The sequence below is a fragment of the Sander lucioperca genome, chromosome 5, assembly GCF_008315115.2.
Source record: "Sander lucioperca isolate FBNREF2018 chromosome 5, SLUC_FBN_1.2, whole genome shotgun sequence".
Lineage (NCBI taxonomy): Eukaryota > Metazoa > Chordata > Actinopteri > Perciformes > Percidae > Sander > Sander lucioperca.
The window spans coordinates 1,222,258-1,241,564 of NC_050177.1; the positions used below are offsets into that span (position 1 = coordinate 1,222,258).

The 19,307-nt window shown below is 39.1% G+C and overlaps 1 protein-coding gene across 1 annotated transcript; it reads left to right on the forward strand.

Moving 5' to 3' along the window:
• The first annotated feature begins 3,873 nt into the window (after window positions 1–3,873).
• Window positions 3,874–18,391, forward strand: ercc2 (excision repair cross-complementation group 2). Its single transcript, XM_031304176.2, has 23 exons — window positions 3,874–4,044; window positions 5,033–5,132; window positions 6,144–6,221; window positions 6,775–6,837; window positions 7,061–7,174; window positions 7,325–7,441; window positions 8,967–9,083; window positions 9,414–9,537; window positions 9,889–9,985; window positions 10,762–10,895; window positions 11,022–11,190; window positions 11,958–12,076; window positions 12,389–12,458; window positions 13,509–13,578; window positions 14,060–14,161; window positions 14,374–14,437; window positions 14,660–14,781; window positions 15,030–15,122; window positions 15,399–15,471; window positions 15,601–15,671; window positions 16,663–16,806; window positions 17,032–17,175; window positions 17,426–18,391. The coding sequence occupies exons 1-23, from the start codon at window positions 4,040–4,042 to the stop codon at window positions 17,516–17,518; spliced, it is 2,283 nt and encodes a 760-aa protein (XP_031160036.1). The 5' UTR covers window positions 3,874–4,039; the 3' UTR covers window positions 17,519–18,391.
• The last annotated feature ends 916 nt before the right edge of the window (window positions 18,392–19,307 follow it).

Sequence of the window (19,307 nt, forward strand, 5' to 3'; positions counted from 1 at the left end):
CTTTGTAAAGATATAAGGAGGACAAAGGACGGAGGAATGGAGGGTGGAGAAAATGTATTTTTCCAGAAGACTTGACAGCTGAGTATAAAGGCCATTGAAAGATTTAAGAAAGGTGAGAAGCAGATGGACATTGTTGTTGAGTGTTGGGACGTTGCTGCCCGACATAACAACAGCCAAGGCAACAGGCTGGTCCTTAGGAGCCTTTATCGAAGCTGAACCTTATGAACACTTAAACTGTAAGATAACAAAGTCACCTTGGTATCACAAACACATTCCCCTTTTCTTTGGACGAAACACCAGCCACAACCCACATTGTGTTGTCTATTAATCTGACCTATGCTGAGAATTTTCTGCTTGTTAATGGTTAACAAGTTACCGACTGAGTCAGATATAAATGTGTCAAAACGGACTCGGGAGATATGGGAGAAATCAGCAGCTGTGAGGAAAATTCAGGAGCAGCAGGACTCACGTATCCACTGTGGAAACTACAGCTACTGTTAAATAATGTCTTACAACTGCAGATGTTTAAACTACACATTCAGTCACACTAAGCTGAACTGCAAACATAAATAGTTTTATGCTGAAGGCCATATTCTTTCCATGTTCGTCTGAAATGTTTCAGAAGACTGAATATTAATATTTTATTTACTGTACTGCTTCAATGCCAGATGAATGTGAAAACTTTTGATTTTACTCTCCTTTTTGTAAAAGATGTAAGGTCAAATAGTCTCTAGTGTTACATATGGGAACAGCAGCACCGACATTTCAGCGTCTTTCTTTTGATCAGAGGGGAACTGAAGAAGCTTATTCTTGTAGTTTAAATAATAAAATGCTTTACGTGTAAGAAATGTGTCGCTTTGTAGGCCATTTTTTTCAATTATCGGTCTTTTTTAAAAACACTCCTCTTCCATGTTGTCTCTCACTGTCAGCCTCCCTGACATTCACTGTCTGCATTATCACAGCAGCCTATTATTCAAATGTCATTTAAGCTGTATAAATATATCACTGTAAATGTAAGAATAAAACGTTCCTACAAAGAAAACTGAGGATGCATGGACAATTCTTCACACAAACATAAACACAGACATAATTGTTAGGGATGTAACACTCAACTCACGATTCAGGATTTTAAGTTCACGATATGATTTTCTCATGTTATTTTTTTAACAGAATGAGCTGCAGACAAATGACTGAAAGATATTTATTTATTTATATAAACTGTGTAAAACAACAGACGTGTCCTCTTATCCAAAGTGCAACTGAAATTGTAATTTATCTTAAATAACAAAAATTAAATAAATAATTAATAACTCAATAATAACTAAAAAAAATCTCGCTGATTCAAACGTGTGAAATCAAAAGTAGATTATGCCCAAAAGGCCAAAATTGCATCGCGATTCATTTTTTTTATCTCAATCGGTTGTAATCTTTACACATTTATGTCGATTTTTAAGGGATTTGCGATGCATCGTTACATTCCTGATAATTGTGTTTGATTATAATTGATGATTCATTTAAAATATAAGAAACTATATTTTGTTTCTTTATTTTAAAAACAGTCAGTGGCTAGTACCGCTCCCTGTACAATGTAGCCTATTTGCTAAGAGCAGTTGTAGAATGTAACCAAGTTACATTACATATTAAGAACTCAAGAACTGTCAAAATTTGAGGTACCTGTACTTTACTTGAGTACTTTATACTTCTACTCTTGTTAAAAGTCCCCAAGCAGCGGCCACCTGATCACAGCTGAGACCACAGGAAAGGTAAATCAAACACCCCTGCTTGGGAAGGAACCGCCCCCTTTTGGTGCAATCAATCAACCCAATTAGAGGCTATGGCTGAATCTCACTTCCCTTAAATTGCATCCACGGTTCCTCCACTAGCTCTCTGTTAATATGTTGACCTGCCTTTTTAATTATCCAATCTTCAATATTACTAACTCTTGATTTATGAAGTGTCTATATTTTAAATGGCAATGTTTGATGTCTTCAGTTTTTGACACACTGGGTCATCTTGTATGGTACATTTGTAGATGTCTGTCTGCTTAGTCTTAGTTTTAGTCCGTACTGAGGAAGCATGGGAGAGACGCAAGAAAATGTGTTTTTTTTAGAGGGAAGGCTGCTCTTGTGTATCCTCGCTCATAGCTCCTCAGAGATCCCTCCTCGAGCAAGGAGATATCAAATAGAGAATTGGGCTGCTTCTCAAGTCTCTTATTTGATATCTCCTCGCTCCTCGCTTAAACCAGTAGTTGTTCTGGCCCTCCTTCGTGAAGGCCTTCTCAAAGCTCTTATTCCTGCCTCGAGGAATGAGGATCTTTCAACTCCACTTAAAACTAGTTTTTGACACAGCTCCAGTGTTCAGTGCTCTCAAGTGGTCACAGTGCATAATAACATCCGTGTGTATTTTATTTCATTTTATTTTATTTTAAAAACGTTTAAAATGTCATTTAAAATGTTTTTATCTAGAATTATGTTGTATCATGTTACATAAGCGTCTGTCTTGTTGCTATTGGAGTGTAGTTGTAGTGGAGTAAAACAGTAAAAACTAATGATTATTAATACATTGCAGTACATTGTTTATACAGTATGTGTGCATTACATGGTGCAAGGCTTTATAAATACCTGTATTGTCCCCACTGAAGAATATGGAATATATATATTCCAGATATATATTATCACTCCGGTTATAGAACTACAATCATGTGAAAACACTTCATTAGAAAACACAGTAAGTAGCCTAGTAAATGTAAAAGGACATATAAAATATAATAAAATAATCAAATATTTGAAGCAGTAGAAAATACATGATGTATATTTGGAATACATATATATCATACATATAATATAATACAGAATTTAGATCTGATTGTTTGAGTTTGTCCCTTTATTTTGAAATCACCGGACATGATTAATATGTGCTCTAATGCTTGCAATGACGCTGATTTGATTAATTTAATATGTTGCAGTTTCTCATTGTCGCCACTAGAGGGCAGTAAGGCTCCTCAATCAATACCACTTCTGGTCACCTCTCGAATGTCGGTCTGTGTATATTATACAGTCTATGATGTCGGTCTAGCTGCGCCCTCTGGTGGTCATAGTGTGGAACTGCAACACATTAAATTAGTAAAATTTGCGTCAATGCAAAGATGATAGATAGCACAGCAGCATTTCCGGTGAACCCTTTCAAAATACAGTAACAAAACAAGCAATTAGAAATGTACAGAAATGGTCATGAAATTCTCATGTTAGTTATAAAATACAGGTCAGCCGCTATGACGTGCAAAGCGAGGGTCACGTCATCGACCAGGGTAGTCCATATAATCAATCGGAGCGATAAATGTTTACTGTTACAGCAAAAACAATAAAGAGCAAAAAAACAACCGATAATTATCAACAATATGCAACACCTACATAAAAAGTGGGAGATTTTTACTGTACATATATTTATACAAAGTATACTAAGTTGTAGTGCAGTTATGGATCAGATAATTTAAAGATGTTGAGTCCAGGGTGAGAGTGTTTGTTGTATTATTATTATGTTTATTTTTATTTGTGTACAGTCTGTGGTTCCTACATGCTACAGGTTTATCTGTTACTTTCTGGAATTTCTTTTTTTTTTGCACTCTTTGCACATTAATGCTGTACATTTGATCTTATATATATATATATATATATATATCTCTACTGTAAATTTGTGTATTTGTTTTTAATATATATGTTGTCTGTATAATATATGTTGTTTGTATATCTGGAGTTTGTAACAGTAACAATAATAATTTCCCCCTGGGATTATTAAAGTATTTCTGATTCTGATTCTGTAAATAGTTATTTAAGTAATGTATTCTTCATCCTGTGGGCGGCGGTAATGCGCATGCGTTTAAACTGCCAACAATCATAGAAGGAGAAGCAGAAGAGTCTGCGTCGGCGCATCAATGCAGTCTGTTTGGTGTTTTCACAAACACTAAAGTTATAAATGACAATATCAAAACAGCAAAAGTGACATACAAAGAAGAGGAGCGGCTGCTACACGTTTTACAAAAATGAAGTGAGTGTTTCTACTAAAACAGAAAAGAAAAAAACGGTCCTTGTAGACAAATGTGGATTGTTGTTGCCAGAGCTAGCTAGCTAGCTTTCTCCACAGCGCTGTGGAGTGCTAGCTTGATTGCATCAAGTATTACATTAACATTTCCTAACGTTGCAGTTGGCAACATTTAGCTAAGGAAACAGTAAGCATGATATTGACACCTGCATTTTATTCAGGTCATCCTCTTAAAGTCAGTGTTTGTGTACGTAAATTAGCTGTGAGTTATCGATCCAGCTTCACTTTAGCTTAGCTTGTCTAGTTGTAGCTGCTGTGTGCTGCATTCATGTGGTGTTGGAATAATCGGAAAGCTGACTTCCCCAGTGGGAGTTCACCTCCTTAAAGTCGTAACAGCAACTCGGAAAGTCGGCAAAAACTTTTGCTACACAACTTTCCGCTTTGGCAGTAACATGACGGACAAAATTAAATGTCAGAGTAATGGCGAAACACTTTATATTAGGCTATTATAAGTATTATTATAGGTATTGGATGTACTTGTTTACTCATAAGTAATTTGTAATATGAGATTAGGTTGTAACCGTTAGTTGCTGCCCACATAGAGTGACCTATATTAGTTAGAAGGGGTATTTATTACACTTGTATTTATTTAACTAGCATGTACTCTGATCAGTCTAGTGGTTTTAGGGAATGTACTGAGGCAGCAACAAGTTTGCGACAGAATCAATAATTTAAAGCTTCAAACTGGAAATAAATACTGGAAACGGCTTTTGATTAAACACTCTGAGCAATAAAATATAACACATCTTCTTTGTAGCGTTCATATTTTTCCCCCATATTACGACTTAGAGCCTCATGAACACACCGAGGTCGGAAGAACGACTTTCCAAGTCGGGAAAACGACTATCCGAGGAGCACGTGAATGCAGCATAGCATCGTTTCGGTGCTTTTACACACAGATGATGAGGAGTCAGTTACTATTGTTTTATTCCAGGCTCAACATCGAGGGTCTGCTGGTGTATTTCCCGTATGACTACATCTATCCCGAGCAGTACTCCTATATGCTGGAGCTGAAGAGGACTCTGGACGCCAAGGTGGGTGGTGTTTATGTGTCTCTCAGTTGATTCTACAGCAGCGCTGCTCGATTAAGGTCAATATTATAATCATCATTATTATTTATTACTATTTATGAAAGATGTTGCATTTATTGAACTTAAAACAACAGTGAAACAAATCAACTGTGAAAACACCTTGAACTGTGACATTTCCCTTAATATTTTTTTCCCATTTTTGAACTTTTTGAATTTCCCTTCAGAACATAAGACAAAATAAAAGTTTACTTGCAAAATGTAATGTACAAAATAATAGTTTTTTTCTCGATTCCATTGTTTTTGTTATTGATAGGAGCCGCGATCAAAATCCGATTTAATTGCACAGCCATATTCTACCAGATAAATTCAGTAAATTCAGTGGAATTATAAGCAGTGTTGTAGCTGGGGAGGCGAGTGCATTAAGCACACAAATGAAAACACAATAAATTGTCAAAGTTAAGATAGCATGTACACATGCTGTCCTAGCACGTACTCTAGTAAAGGATATGTTCACATTTTTTTCCCTCTGTCTTAAAAGTGCTAACATGCCCCCGAATGTATTTTTAATTAATGAACTATCCTCCTCTCTTTACTGGACTTGTTACTTGTTACTTTCTAAATCAAGCATGAATCTTCCAAAGTTAGTCTTTCCTACAAAATCCCCTCTTGTGTTACTGTGCTGTATCGTGTACGAGTCAGGTTAAAAGAGTTAAAATAGTTGTCAGTTTTTGTTTTCTAATCCATCAAAGAGAGGACAGCTACACTTTTTTTTTTTCTTAAAGATTATTTTTTTTGGGCATTTTAGGCCTTTATTTCCACAGGACAGATGAAAGGAGAGAGAGAGGGGGAATGACATGCAGCAAAGGGCCGCAGGTTGGAGTCAAACCCGCGGCCGCTGCGTCGAGGCGTAAACCTCTATATATGTGCACCTGCTCTACCAACTGAGCTAACCCGGCCACAGGACAGCTCCACTTTGTGTGTGTTTGTTTGTCATCCCATGCTGTTTGTGTTCAGGGTCATGGAGTCCTGGAGATGCCTTCAGGAACAGGGAAGACCATCTCTCTGCTGTCTCTCATCGTTGCCTACCAAAAGGTGGGTTTGTTGTCTTATGCTCCACTGTGGCTTCCCAACGGCCAATGCCACATGTGCACCGTGTTAGGGCTGCAAGGAACAGTTATTTTCATAGTTGATTGATGAGGGAAAATAATCAACAGATGTGTTGATTATTTCCCCGATTAATCGATTAGTTGTTTGGTTTATGAAATGTTCAGTTTTTTCCAAAAACCAAAGATGATGTCCTCAGATGTCTCGTTTGGTCCACAACTCAAAGATATTCAGTTTACTGTCGCAGAGGAGAGAAGAAGGTATTCACAAAATATTCACATTTAAGAAACTGGAATCAGAGGTTTTTTTTGTTTGTTTTTTTTTTCATAAAAAATGACTCAAACTGATTATCAAAATAGTCAGAGATTTATTTAACAGTTGACAACTAATGGAATAATCGATTCATCTTTGCAGCTCTACACCCTAATATATTCGGCTCTCTCTCTCTCTCTCTCTCTCTCTCTCTCTCTCTCTCTCTCTCTCTCTCTCTCTCTCTCTCTCTCTCTCTCTCTCTCTCTCTCTCTTTTTCACTCTCTTTCAGGCCTTTCCGTTGGAAGTGACCAAGCTAATATACTGCTCCAGAACAGTTCCCGAGATCGAGAAGGTGAGTTAATGTCAAACTGAATAAAGTAAAAAGTGTAATTCAGGAGGACATAGAGGTTTAATCCTAGCAACAACTATTTATCATGTCTAACTTTCCCTACTGCTCAGAATTCACATTCTCAAAGAAGAAGAGAAGAAAGAAGAAACACATTTAAAACAGTATTGAAAAGATGCTTTAGAGAAATCTGAACTTTTGTCATTTATTTCATCTGCTTTCTGATCAGGTCGTGGAGGAGCTGAGGAAGTTGATGGAGTTTTATTCCAAGCAAACTGGAGAGAGCAACAACTTCCTGGCTCTGGCTCTTTCCTCCAGAAAAAACCTCTGCATCCACCCGGAGGTACAAACAGCTGCTGCACAGGACAGATCAGGACCTCACACACAACACGGGCAAAGCATGAACACGCTAACATGTTAGAAACCGAACTAAGCTTTCTGTTCTTCTTTGTGTCTTAAGGCTTAAATAAATGCTTCGTCTGCTTCTCTCCAGGTGAGCGCTCTGCGCTTCGGTAAGGAGGTTGATGGGAAGTGCCACAGTCTGACGGCATCGTACATTCGCGCACAACGCCACAGCACCCCCGACGTGCCTGTGTGTCGCTTCTATGAGGTAAGAAGTCCCCTAAATCCATCCAGTTCAGACTAGCTGGTACTTTTCAACTAAAGTGGAAGTAGGTTGAGGGAAAGTTTGTGTACAAACATTATAAATGACTGCACCCCATTACAAAATAATATCACTCATTACATTGATACCTAACAATATACTAAGTAAGTGTCGAAAGAGTGTACTAACACACTTAAAAATGGGGCTGGACGATTAATCAAAAATGTATCGACATCGAAATTCTGAAGCTGTTATCGACCTATTTTTCCCAGGACGATAATTTCGATAATTTATTTCTGTTGATAGGCCTACTTTCTCCTTAAAAACATTCTACCACGTGTGCAGGGTCCGAAATTAACACTCGTCAGTCACCAAATGCGGGAGTGGGCCGACACGAACACACACAAACACTGGCACACACACCAGACACAACCACTACCTTCTGTTTACTGATAGCTAGCGTTTAACTCAGGCTAATTCATTAGCTAGTAAGTGTTGATTTTTGGCAGCCAGCCTTCCAAAAGAAAGAAGCACAATGAAATTAAATGTTAACCGATCATTAACCGTTGACCGACAAGCAGGAAACGGAGTCTCAGTTCACCCGTCCGGGAGGCTCTGACACACTTTCCGCACTCCGTGTCCGCGGACAGCTGTAGGCTTGTACCAGTGTTGATGTTTTGTGCATTGTCGGACACATGCAGCCACTTTCCTGAAACCGCTTGCGGGACTGACACAAGTCCACAGCGGCCCGCGGTGTGTCCGAGCCTGTCTCCAGCGCCTCCACCTGCAGGTCGTCAGCTGTGTGTCTGCCTGGTGTACTCTCGGACGGCCGATTTAACTCGCTGGTCCTCATCAATATAGTTTCATGTGTCACGTAGCTCTCCACAAGCAGAAAAAAGAGGAGCTTAAAATGCAACGTGCTGGTTGTTGTCATAACGTGCAGCCCTACTTAAAAATAATGTCCACAAACAATAATGTCCACAAACATTTCCCCACCCTTTGGTGGTCACAGTTTTTGCCCTAGGAGGCTGAAATTTGGCTGTGTGTGTGTGTGTGTGTGTGTGTGTGTGTGTGTGTGTGTGTGTGTGTGTGTGTGTGTGTGTGCGCGCGCGCTCATGGTCGCAGCTATTGCCAATTTGCGCTTGTTGTACCTATACTGTAGCCTAGAGAAGGTTGACACAGTATCATAAACATAAACAATACCATGACAAATGCCGCCTTAAGTACGGTTATGATGATCATTCTTGTTGACACTGTCAAATTTATTTTTTTGAGGGTATAGTTTGTGAAGTTGTGTTGTCATTTTAAAATGCATAACATTATATATTTTGTCATATCGCCCAGCCCTAATCCCAACGGCTGCAGAGTCTACGACACTGTTAAATGTCGGATACAATCGGGGTTCTCGCCATTTAGTCCGACCAGAGTTGATGTGATTCATCCTGCTTTGTTGTCAGCGTTAGTGTGTGTGCTCGTATCTGTCTGCTGCTCTTGTTACGACGCCCCCTGTCCTTCTGGTTTGTGTCTGTAGGAGTTTGATGCAGTGGGACGACAGGTGCCTCTTCCTGCTGGCATCTACAACCTCGACGACCTGAAGGACTTCGGCAGGAGGAAAGGCTGGTGTCCTTATTATCTGGCACGCTACTCTGTACGTTGCACTACAGACTTCTGCAAGCATGAAACGTGTAGCGTGGTGTGAAAAAACAGAAAGGCTTTCTTAATATTTTGGGAAAGCCATTACTGGATGGATTTATAGTAGTAGTATAGTAGTAAAGGCAGATAGTTTTCAGTGATTGTTTTATTAATTGAAAACTTCTATTCTGCACATTAGAGATGCTCCTAGTTAGAAACCTTCCAATAAAGTATACAGTTTCTCATCAAGAGGAATTGGTGATCGCTGTTGAAACAGTTACTCTTTACTGAGAAATGTAGTAATATTATTAAATAATTTTCTCTCTCTGTCTTTATTTCCTCTCAGATCCTACATGCAAACATTGTTGTATACAGCTACCACTACCTGCTGGACCCCAAGATAGCTGACCTGGTGTCCAAAGAGCTGGCCAAGAACTCTGTAGTGGTGTTTGATGAGGCACATAATATAGGTGAGGAGATGAACGAGTGTCGTATAAAGATTTAGTGCAACCAACCAAGGCAAAAACGTGTAAATAGAAGCTGGGCTTTTATCCTGTGGAAGTGCTTGGCCCCGGTTCTCTGAATCCTTTGGTACCTTCAAGGACACATATGAAAACAAAGTAACTTAGACACCACACTCGCATACCAGTAGGTGAGGCAGCTCACAGTCTAACAATAATGAAAACCTGATCATTTTATCATCATCATCATCATCATCATCATCATCATCATCTTACTAGAGTTAAAGATGACTCATGGAGAAGCTCTTCACATCTTCTTGTCTTTTCATCCCAAAACCTCTCTGTCTTCTGTCTCCTCAGACAATGTGTGCATCGACTCCATGAGCGTGAACATCACCAGGCGAACACTTGACCGCTGCCATACCAATGTGGACACTCTTCAGAACACCATACAAAAGTAAGAGCAAAGGCAAAGGTCTGCAGCAAGTGGACTGAAACATTGAACTCATTGAGTGCATCTCAATTCATCTATGTTTCCATTACTGGTGTCTTTTCTCCACATCTTAGTCCCCCAAGGAAACTAGCGCTGCCACGATTAGTCAACAAATCGATTAGGCGATCGATAGAAAAGTATGGTAACACTTTACTTGAAGGTATCTACATAAGAGTGACATGACACTGTCATGACACATGAACCCTAACCATAACTTGTCATGACAAAAAAACGAATGACACTTATGTCATAAACGTTTATGACTTGTTTATAATGTTTATGAGACGTTCATGACTGTGTCATGTCACTCTTATGTAGATACTTTCAAGTAAAGTGTAACCAAAAGTATTAACTATTTTGATGATCCATTAATGAATTTGTCATAAAAAAAAATGCAGAAATGCTGTTTTCAGCATCTCGAATATGGAGATTCCCTGCTCTTTTCTGTATATCATATTAAACTAAACACAGACACATGGTTGTTCTTTAGAATCACATGTGACCTCTTCCTGCCTGTAACATTATACGTGTTAAAAATAGAAATGACAGGTCATAAAAAGGAAAATCATTCTGATTAAAAACATTATGAAGCCTTTTGGGTAATAATCCACTGCAGTTTAATTTAAACCGTATCCTTGATAAGTAAGGAATGGTGGAATTGGGATGGGCCCATTATTTCTGCATGGTGTGCATCAACTTCCTGATGTCATCTCTGCTCCGCCTCCCCTGCTGTCTGATAGGATAAAGGAGACGGACGCTGCTAAACTGAAGATGGAGTACAGGCGATTGGTGGAGGGACTGAAGGAAGCTAATGTTGCCAGGGAAACCGACGTCTACCTTGCAAATCCAGTGTTACCAGATGAAATTCTGAAAGGTACGGCCGTCAAATCAACTTGTTATTGGTTTTATTCCTTCGAGTTTAGAGTGATGATTCAGATTAAAACACAAAACTAGGTCTCCAAAAAGTTGACATTGCTGTTTTCTGCTCCCTTTCCCTCAGAGGCGGTGCCTGGCAATATTCGCACAGCAGAGCACTTTGTTGGTTTCTTGAAACGTTTCCTGGAGTATCTGAAGTCCCGTCTGAGGGTCCAACATGTCGTACAGGAGAGCGCCCCGCAGTTCCTCAAAGACATCTTCGACAAAGTCTGCATCGACCGCAAGCCTCTCAGGTCAGTGTCGGCTACACTCTCTGCATTTCTCTGTTAATTGAGCGTTTTCATACTTTCACAGTATTTTTATAGCCTTTGACTTGATTTATCATGAAGAAAAAACAAATGGAAATCTTACTTTTTACAAAATGGGACCTTAAGTCTCCACCCTTTTTTATAACCTTGACAAACTCTCCAGACAGACATAAGCTTTAGACAGCGATGTGATCATGTAGTCACTTACTTTCTTGCTCTTTTACTTTCTCAGTCTCTTCCTCAGTTGCTTAAAGGTGCTCTAAACGATGTCGGGTGACGGCACTTCTTGTTGACGTTCGAAGTATTTTCAAACAAAACGAGGCAGAGCCTCATCCCGTCCCCTCTCCCTCCTTTCTGTGCTTCCGCACACTAACCCCCCAACTCCCACTCCCAAATCCTTCCTTCTTGTCGGTTATTTGCTGGAACGCTGGAAGACTGTTTGTTTGTTTATGTTTGATGGTGCAGGTTGCCACAGTTTGTTTTTGTTGGCGTTTGTGGAGCCTGGGCTGTCTACAGAGACCGTGTTTTTTTACAGTGTGTTCAGGGGACAGGCAGCTAGCGGATAGTGAGGAGATGTTTGCTGTATGTGACAAAAAATGTTGTAGCCTAAAAAACGCGTGACATCGCTTAGAGCACCTTTAATTACTTCTTCACTTTCTTGTTCCCTCATTTCCTTAGCAGCTTCCTCAGACCCTTATGTAGACCTTTTTCTCTCCATAATCTTGTATCCATCCCTCTGTGTGTCTCTTCAGGTTTTGTGCAGAGCGCTTACAGTCGCTACTACGAACTCTGGAGATTGCTGACATCGCAGACTTCTCAGCTGTTACTCTCATCTCTAACTTTGCTACCCTGGTCAGCACCTACAGCCAAGGTACTAAAACACTTCTGTACATCTTTAAGTACTGAAACCAGACACTTATCAAATATATTGGTAGACACTATAGTTGCAGTAAGATGTGTGGTAGAAGTAAGATTTAGATTATTATGTTTTGTGATGTTGATGTTTTTAAGTAAAACTTTGTTTGGGCGGTTTTGAAATCCTTATTTTAACTTAATTAAACGTTTCTCTCTCTCTCTCTCTCTCTCTCTCTCTCTCTCTCTCTCTCTCTCTCTCTCTCTCTCTCTCTCTCTCTCTCTCTCTCTCTCTCTCTCTCTGTCTCTCTCTCTCTCTGTCTGTCTGAAGGTTTCACAATAATCATTGAGCCCTTTGAAGACAGAACTCCAACCATTGCCAACCCTGTGCTGCACTTCAGGTGGGGTAGAATCAATAAGGTTTTTAACCCTTGTGTTGTCTTCCTGTCAACCGTGAAACAAACATTATTTTTTCAAAGTTTTTGACGCCTTTTTTTCACAGATGGTTTTTGTTTTTTCCAACGTTTTCAATTGTTAAATTTTTCTTCTACACATTTCAGCGCTTATTTGTACGTCCCATATTTTCTGATATAAAACAAAAATTGAAAACGGGTCACTGTGACCCGAAGTCAACACAAGAAGCATTATTGATTAATGTCTCTTTGGTGTTGTCTCTCAACGCAAGCAAATCCACTGACGATTGTAAAATAAAAATAGTATAGGTGTTTGTAGCATTATAAGCACTTAAAATGTGAATAAAAAACTGGACCTACATTTAACAGCACCACTTAAATGTAGTTCTCAAGATGAATGGCCATTGATCAGAACCAAACTCCGTTCTTCTTAACCAGGGGATGAGATTCCAGGCCTCAAAAACCTGTTTTCACATTTTAGGACAAAAACTCTCTGCCATCTGCCGACTTCAATTTGGAGCTGTTCAACAACTGAGAACTGCCTCTGTGAGCAGCCGACCAATGTTTCAAGATATTTTAGCTACAAAGACCGAGAAGCCTCATTCTGAAGGCCAAAAAAAACAACAAAGCGGTTATTTTTAACACTACTTTTCACAATTATAACTTTTATTGTTATCTCCACCAAGGAGGACCGGATCTGAATAACAGGGCAGATACACGCATTATTTTTCACTTTTGTTAACATTGCGATTTAAGGCATTTGTGTCGGAATAATCGTAAAAAATAGTTCCCAAATGGGAAAATTCCGGTGAATGCCCCCTCAAGTGGTAACATTAACATTGTGAGATAGGGCGTGCTTAGACTTGACTATTAGACATTTCTGTTGGATGTAAGCTCTATTTTGTTGACAACAGTTGATTACATGTTCCAGTAGATCAAACGTGAGACCATGCTGGACTAAATCTGTGCGATATGAACAGTGAAACACCAGGTTATGACTGTTCTGATCTTTGTTTTCTGTCTTTGTATCTCTTTCAGCTGTATGGACCCGTCTATTGCCATCAAACCTGTTTTTCAAAGATTTCAGTCGGTCATCATCACCTCGGGGGTAGGTTAGTTAGTCACCAGTCGGTCTCTCTCATCTCGGCTCAGTTTACAGTTTTCAGTCCTGTAATTAACAAGAATTAAAAAGAGCTGTCTATTTTAACCAATATCTCAGGCTATGTATGCAGAGTGCTGAACAGTTACAGCTGGAGACTTTCCATAATCAGTATAATCCTTTAGTTTCATTCATGTAATGTTTGACTGAATTTCCCTGCTGTCATTTTGTAAATGTTGCTGTCATTTTTCATTGTACTTTGATGGATTGCTTTGTTTAAAGTGTTAAAGTATCACACTTAGTAGCGAATTATTACCATTTTTATTCACACCGATGGCCTGAATATTATATCTTTTCCTTCTTTTATTCTGGAAAGTTATTTTCTGTTACACAATTCTTTGTTCCCCAAACAAATGACTGTAGACGTGCACTGATAACTGAATTCCTGCTCTCATTTTGACTCTCCTGTCCTTCTATTTAACAACTTTAGACTCTCTCTCCGCTGGACATCTATCCCCGAATCCTCGACTTCCGCCCTGTTACCATGGCATCCTTCACCATGACGCTGGCACGGACCTGCCTCTGTCCTCTGGTGTGTAACTACCCTCAGACACACACGTTCAAAAACACGCTCACACTCACTCTGGTGGATTGCAAGAGAAATTATGGAACTAGTCGAAGACTCAAATTGACAAATCGTGTCATTAAAAACTGCATTTTTGACCAAGTTCAAACCCTTTATTGCATAAAATCAACAATTCAAATTTTTTATCTGTTTCTTCCTCTGTTTTGTTTTTTACATAGATTGTTGGCAGGGGAAATGATCAGGTGGCCCTGAGCTCAAAGTTTGAGACCAGAGAAGACTTTGGTTAGTAGAACTGTCTCTGTCATTCTTTATTGTCCTAAAGGCAGTATCACATCATCATATCAACATAAAAATAAAATGTGTTTGGTGAAAAGTGCAACTAAGACATGCATATGCACACATTTCGCTTTCAGAACATAATATCCACAAACAGTTCTGAAAACAAAACATATTAGTCTTTGTTGAAATATAATGCCATTTAATGTTTTTTTATTTTGTTCCCAGCTGTGATTCGTAATTATGGCAACCTACTTCTAGAGATGTCTGCGATCGTTCCCGATGGCATTGTGGCATTCTTCACCAGCTACGTCTACATGGAGAATATAGTGGCGTCTTGGTATGAACAGGTCAGTGTGTTGACACACACACACACACACGCACACATGCACAACTGCGCTAGTTATTTTGAACATGGATGCTAATTTATCTTCTCCCTTTCTAACGATAATAATCATTGAAACAGAATAGTATTTGTGTCGGCAAGCATTTTTTTTACAATTTCTTTTATTCTTAAAGCAGAATAGAGCATTATCTCTTTGTAAATAAAAGGAAGCGCAGTTTCCTTATGTGTGTTTTTGTACATGTTTGTTTGCAGGGTATCCTGGAGAATATCCAGAGAAACAAGCTGATCTTCATTGAGACTCCGGATGCTGCAGAGACGAGCATGGCCCTGGAGAAATACCAGGAGGTCAGAGAGACACCTGTCATCCCCAAGTATTATTTTTTATAAAAAAAAAAAAAAAAAAGAAAGTCACAAATCTCTGTAGTTTACAGCTGCCAAGGTGCTAAACGAAGGTCAAGTTGGTAAAGACGGATGACACAATGCCTGTGATTGTTCCATTTAGCTTCAGCAGTGCTGTAAAGGAATAAAAGCAAACTCGTGGCGATATTTTATCTTTCTGTTGTCGTGGTGGGTTGCAGACCTTTGACCTCTGACCTTTCGCTGTCTGTCTCTTCTCTTCAGGCATGTGAGAACGGCAGAGGAGCGATCCTCCTGTCTGTGGCCAGGGGAAAGGTGTCTGAAGGAATAGATTTTGGTATGCAACAGATTTCTTTATGGTTATATACGATATAAAGATTTAGTAAACCTAAAAAGTAAGCCTTATATTGGGTGTACAGTATGTTCTGTTGTTCAACATAATAACTTTGAATCTTGTTCTGTTCAGTGCATCATTTTGGGCGGGCCGTCATCATGTTTGGAGTGCCTTATGTTTACACGCAGAGCCGCATCCTAAAGGTCAGAACTATCTATGTCTGCGTCTGAAATCAATCACTCTTATTATTAAATTCACAATTACCCTCTGCCAGTTTATTTTTTGAGTGCCTGAACTGTGTGTAAAATGTCCTCTATAATAATGAGGGGGAAAAAAAAAAGGTTTATGGCTTATACACTACTTTCTGCTAATGATACCACAATTTCAGAAAAGTACTGATGTGCAACTCTCCACCTGTCAATAACACAAAGTGATGATGATTTATAAGTGTCGGAAATCTCAATTTGCTGCTCACTACAGAACAAACTATTTAGCGTAGGGCATGATGAACAAGGGAGTGATTTTGGACACAGCCCAAATCTTCGTTTCATCTAACCACAGGACTGGTCAGTGTTAAACCAAGTCAGTTTATTTATAGAGCACATTTAAAAACAACAAATGGTGATTAAATACACCAATCACACTGGCAGCATACACTCATTTAATTAAACTAGATCAGCCCGATTTATCAGCCCATTTATAAGAATGAGGGTATCTCTCAATATAACACAATACAGTTCAACTATACCACAAACTACACCCTCCGAAATTACCATAAAGTGGAATCTACACCTCTCTAAAACAGTTTAAGGGAGGATTTTTTTGCAGGACTGTTGTAGTAAACTGCATTAGTTTTAGCTTAGTGTGTACCTAATAAACTGGCAACTGAGTGTATATTTCATTATTTTCAGGTCCTGAAAAGCTTGGAAACATAAATAAGTGATTCACCGGTTACAAAATATATAATATGGTTAATTGGTCATGTTGATTTCATTTTATTTACTTTACTGATCTCATTTAACCTGTGATAACTTGTATTAGGATTTGTTTCTTTTAGCAAAATATTCATGTTGTCAAAAGGAACAAGCACAGATGTTCTTGTGTCCGATTCCTCATTCTGACTGTTCAGTTTTACGGTCCTCTCTCTGTTCATAGCTTGACAATATTTCTCCCTCACTGACTCGGATGTTTCAGGCTCGTCTGGAGTACCTTCGGGATCAGTTTCAGATCAGAGAGAATGACTTTCTGACGTTTGATGCCATGCGTCACGCAGCCCAGTGTGTGGGCAGAGCCATCAGAGGAAAGACCGACTACGGACTCATGATCTTCGCCGACAAGGTGTGTGATGTTTCTGCCCAGTCTACATTTTGTCCTATGACCCTGCTTGTTGTACATGCCTATAAACACATTCTTAGCATAATTTTGCTTCACATTTCACGGCTGACCTTACAACCACGTTCTTCTAATTTGAAGCCTTAAAGCAGCTCCACCAGAGCAGTCGGCGGTTTATTGCCCACGAGTGAAGATCAATCAGTATGTGATGACTGCTTTTCCCATTCGCAGCGTTACGCCCGAGCAGACAAACGTGGGAAGCTTCCTCGCTGGATACAGGAACACATCAATGACGGCAGTCTGAACCTCACCGTGGACGAGGCCGTCCAGCTGTCCAAGCACTTCCTGCGGCAGATGGCTCAGCCTTTCAGACAGGTAGGACTCGCACAAGTGTAAAATCTGTGCTTCAAATTAAGCATGTAGGAGCTTCCTACTTTACCCTATTCAATGTTAAGTCACTTAGAGCTGCACGGTGAACAGCATGATCAACCAGAGGTCCTCAGCAAGACACTGAAAGTTGTCGACCAGGAAGTCTGTGATTACCATACTCACCTTTTTGTTCCCATACTTCTTACCTGTCTCTAACCTAATAATCTCTCATAATTTTCTCTCGCTCTCTCTCCAGGAGGACCAGTTGGGTCTGTCTCTGTTGACTCTGGAGCAGCTGGAGTCAGAGGAGATGTTGCAGAAAATCGCTAAGATCGCTCATCAGACCTGAAGGTGACGTATACAGTATATGCACTGTGTACTGTCATTCCCATGATGGGGTCAGCACCCGTTAACGACGTGTCAAATAGCCGATGCAACTTAATGAAATGAAAAAGATTTTGTGTGCTAGATGTACAGTACATGGTTTACCCCATTTTTACAACAGTTTAGATATGTCAGAGAGTTTGTTGGTCATCACTATACAATGAAAAGTATTTGAATGAATGTTGGCTCAGCTCTGGTGGTTACAATGATTTCTGATTGGATAACTGTCAGTCGGTGTGAAGTAATTACACGGAAAAGACACAAGCCATCAGTACTTCATGTCACACACTGAGTCTACAGAATATTGGCACCACAGCTCTCACCCACACCCTCTACGTAGTGCTGCGTTTCTCCACTCTCTCTGTATAAGGGAAAACATCACATCAGATTTAAACATATCAAACACATTTAGTCAGATTGTAACTGATTTTGTAGTTTTATGGAGATGGTCCTAACATTTTGTATACTCGGTGTATTCAGTAGTACAGATCACTCACAGGTGTACTGTGAGAGGATGTAACAGAAATAATGAATCCTTTCCAAAAACACATTTATCACTTTTCAAACCAAAAATGATTAATGCATGTTGTTTTTGAAAGTGTACTGTTTTGATTCAAACAAGACAAGCAGATGTGTTCAAAATAAGTTCATCAGTGGGTCAACATGTTGCATTAACTACAGAAACGGTATTCCATCTGGGGTGTAACATTGGTCCATATAGCGTCTGTCATACAGACTACTGCACATGAATACTGTATGTACATTTTATACTGAACGTGAATATTTGTGTATCTGTTTTTCAACCAGGAAGTTGGAATATAAATGTTTGTATTTAACACTTGACTTGTGTTTTTCTTCTTAGGAAAGTGGTTTAATCTTCATCAGAACATTTTTGTCTAGACCAAACACAGTAACTATTCAAGCAGAAAATTAAAGCCCTTAAATTAAAAAAATGATACTTGTCAAACCCTAAAAGACATAAAACACAAAACAATATTTCCATGCAAACCACACAATCTGAGAATATAAAACACTCACACGTTTTAATGTTATTGTAATTTATTTCAGCTCAAGTTTGCAAATATAAAATACAAACATTCATATTTTCCAGAATAAACAGCATCAGGAGATGTGTATATAGTCCAGTCTACATCCCATTTTATATGTAACATTCTTACAAGTGATTTGTTAACAGACTAAGTCAGCCCTTATCGAACAGCAGTGACAACTTCTATCACAGCAAATGTACATCAGTAGTTCTCCATCATGGGAAAATAGGATTTACAGTACTACGTTTGAAAGAAAAAAAAAAAATGGAAGTGGAGTTTTGTGGAATGAAATCCATTATGAACAGGTGGTAACGTCATTTTCAGGAAGCCAAGATTTCCTAGCAGCTCTCATTTATTTGCGTCCGTATCTTGGTGTAAAAAATTCGGAGGATTAAGTGAATGTTTAAAATTATAGTTATTGAAGGCTTAACATAAAAAGGAAGAAGCTATGGATGTTTTGTTCATGCAGTGTTGTAGTTGTCACCAAATCTCCAGTTTGAATTTTAGGTAACTAATTCAAGAGATTCTTGCTATAACAAATTAAAAAGAGCACAAAGAAATCTATGCGTCATATTAAAAGCAAGTGTTCTAGTTATAGTAGTGAGTTGTGGATTTCAGGCATTTCAGTGAATAAGCATAGATGAAATAGACATACTTAAGTAGGCTACCTGTGCCTCAAAATTGTTCTACAGCCATGCTACGGTA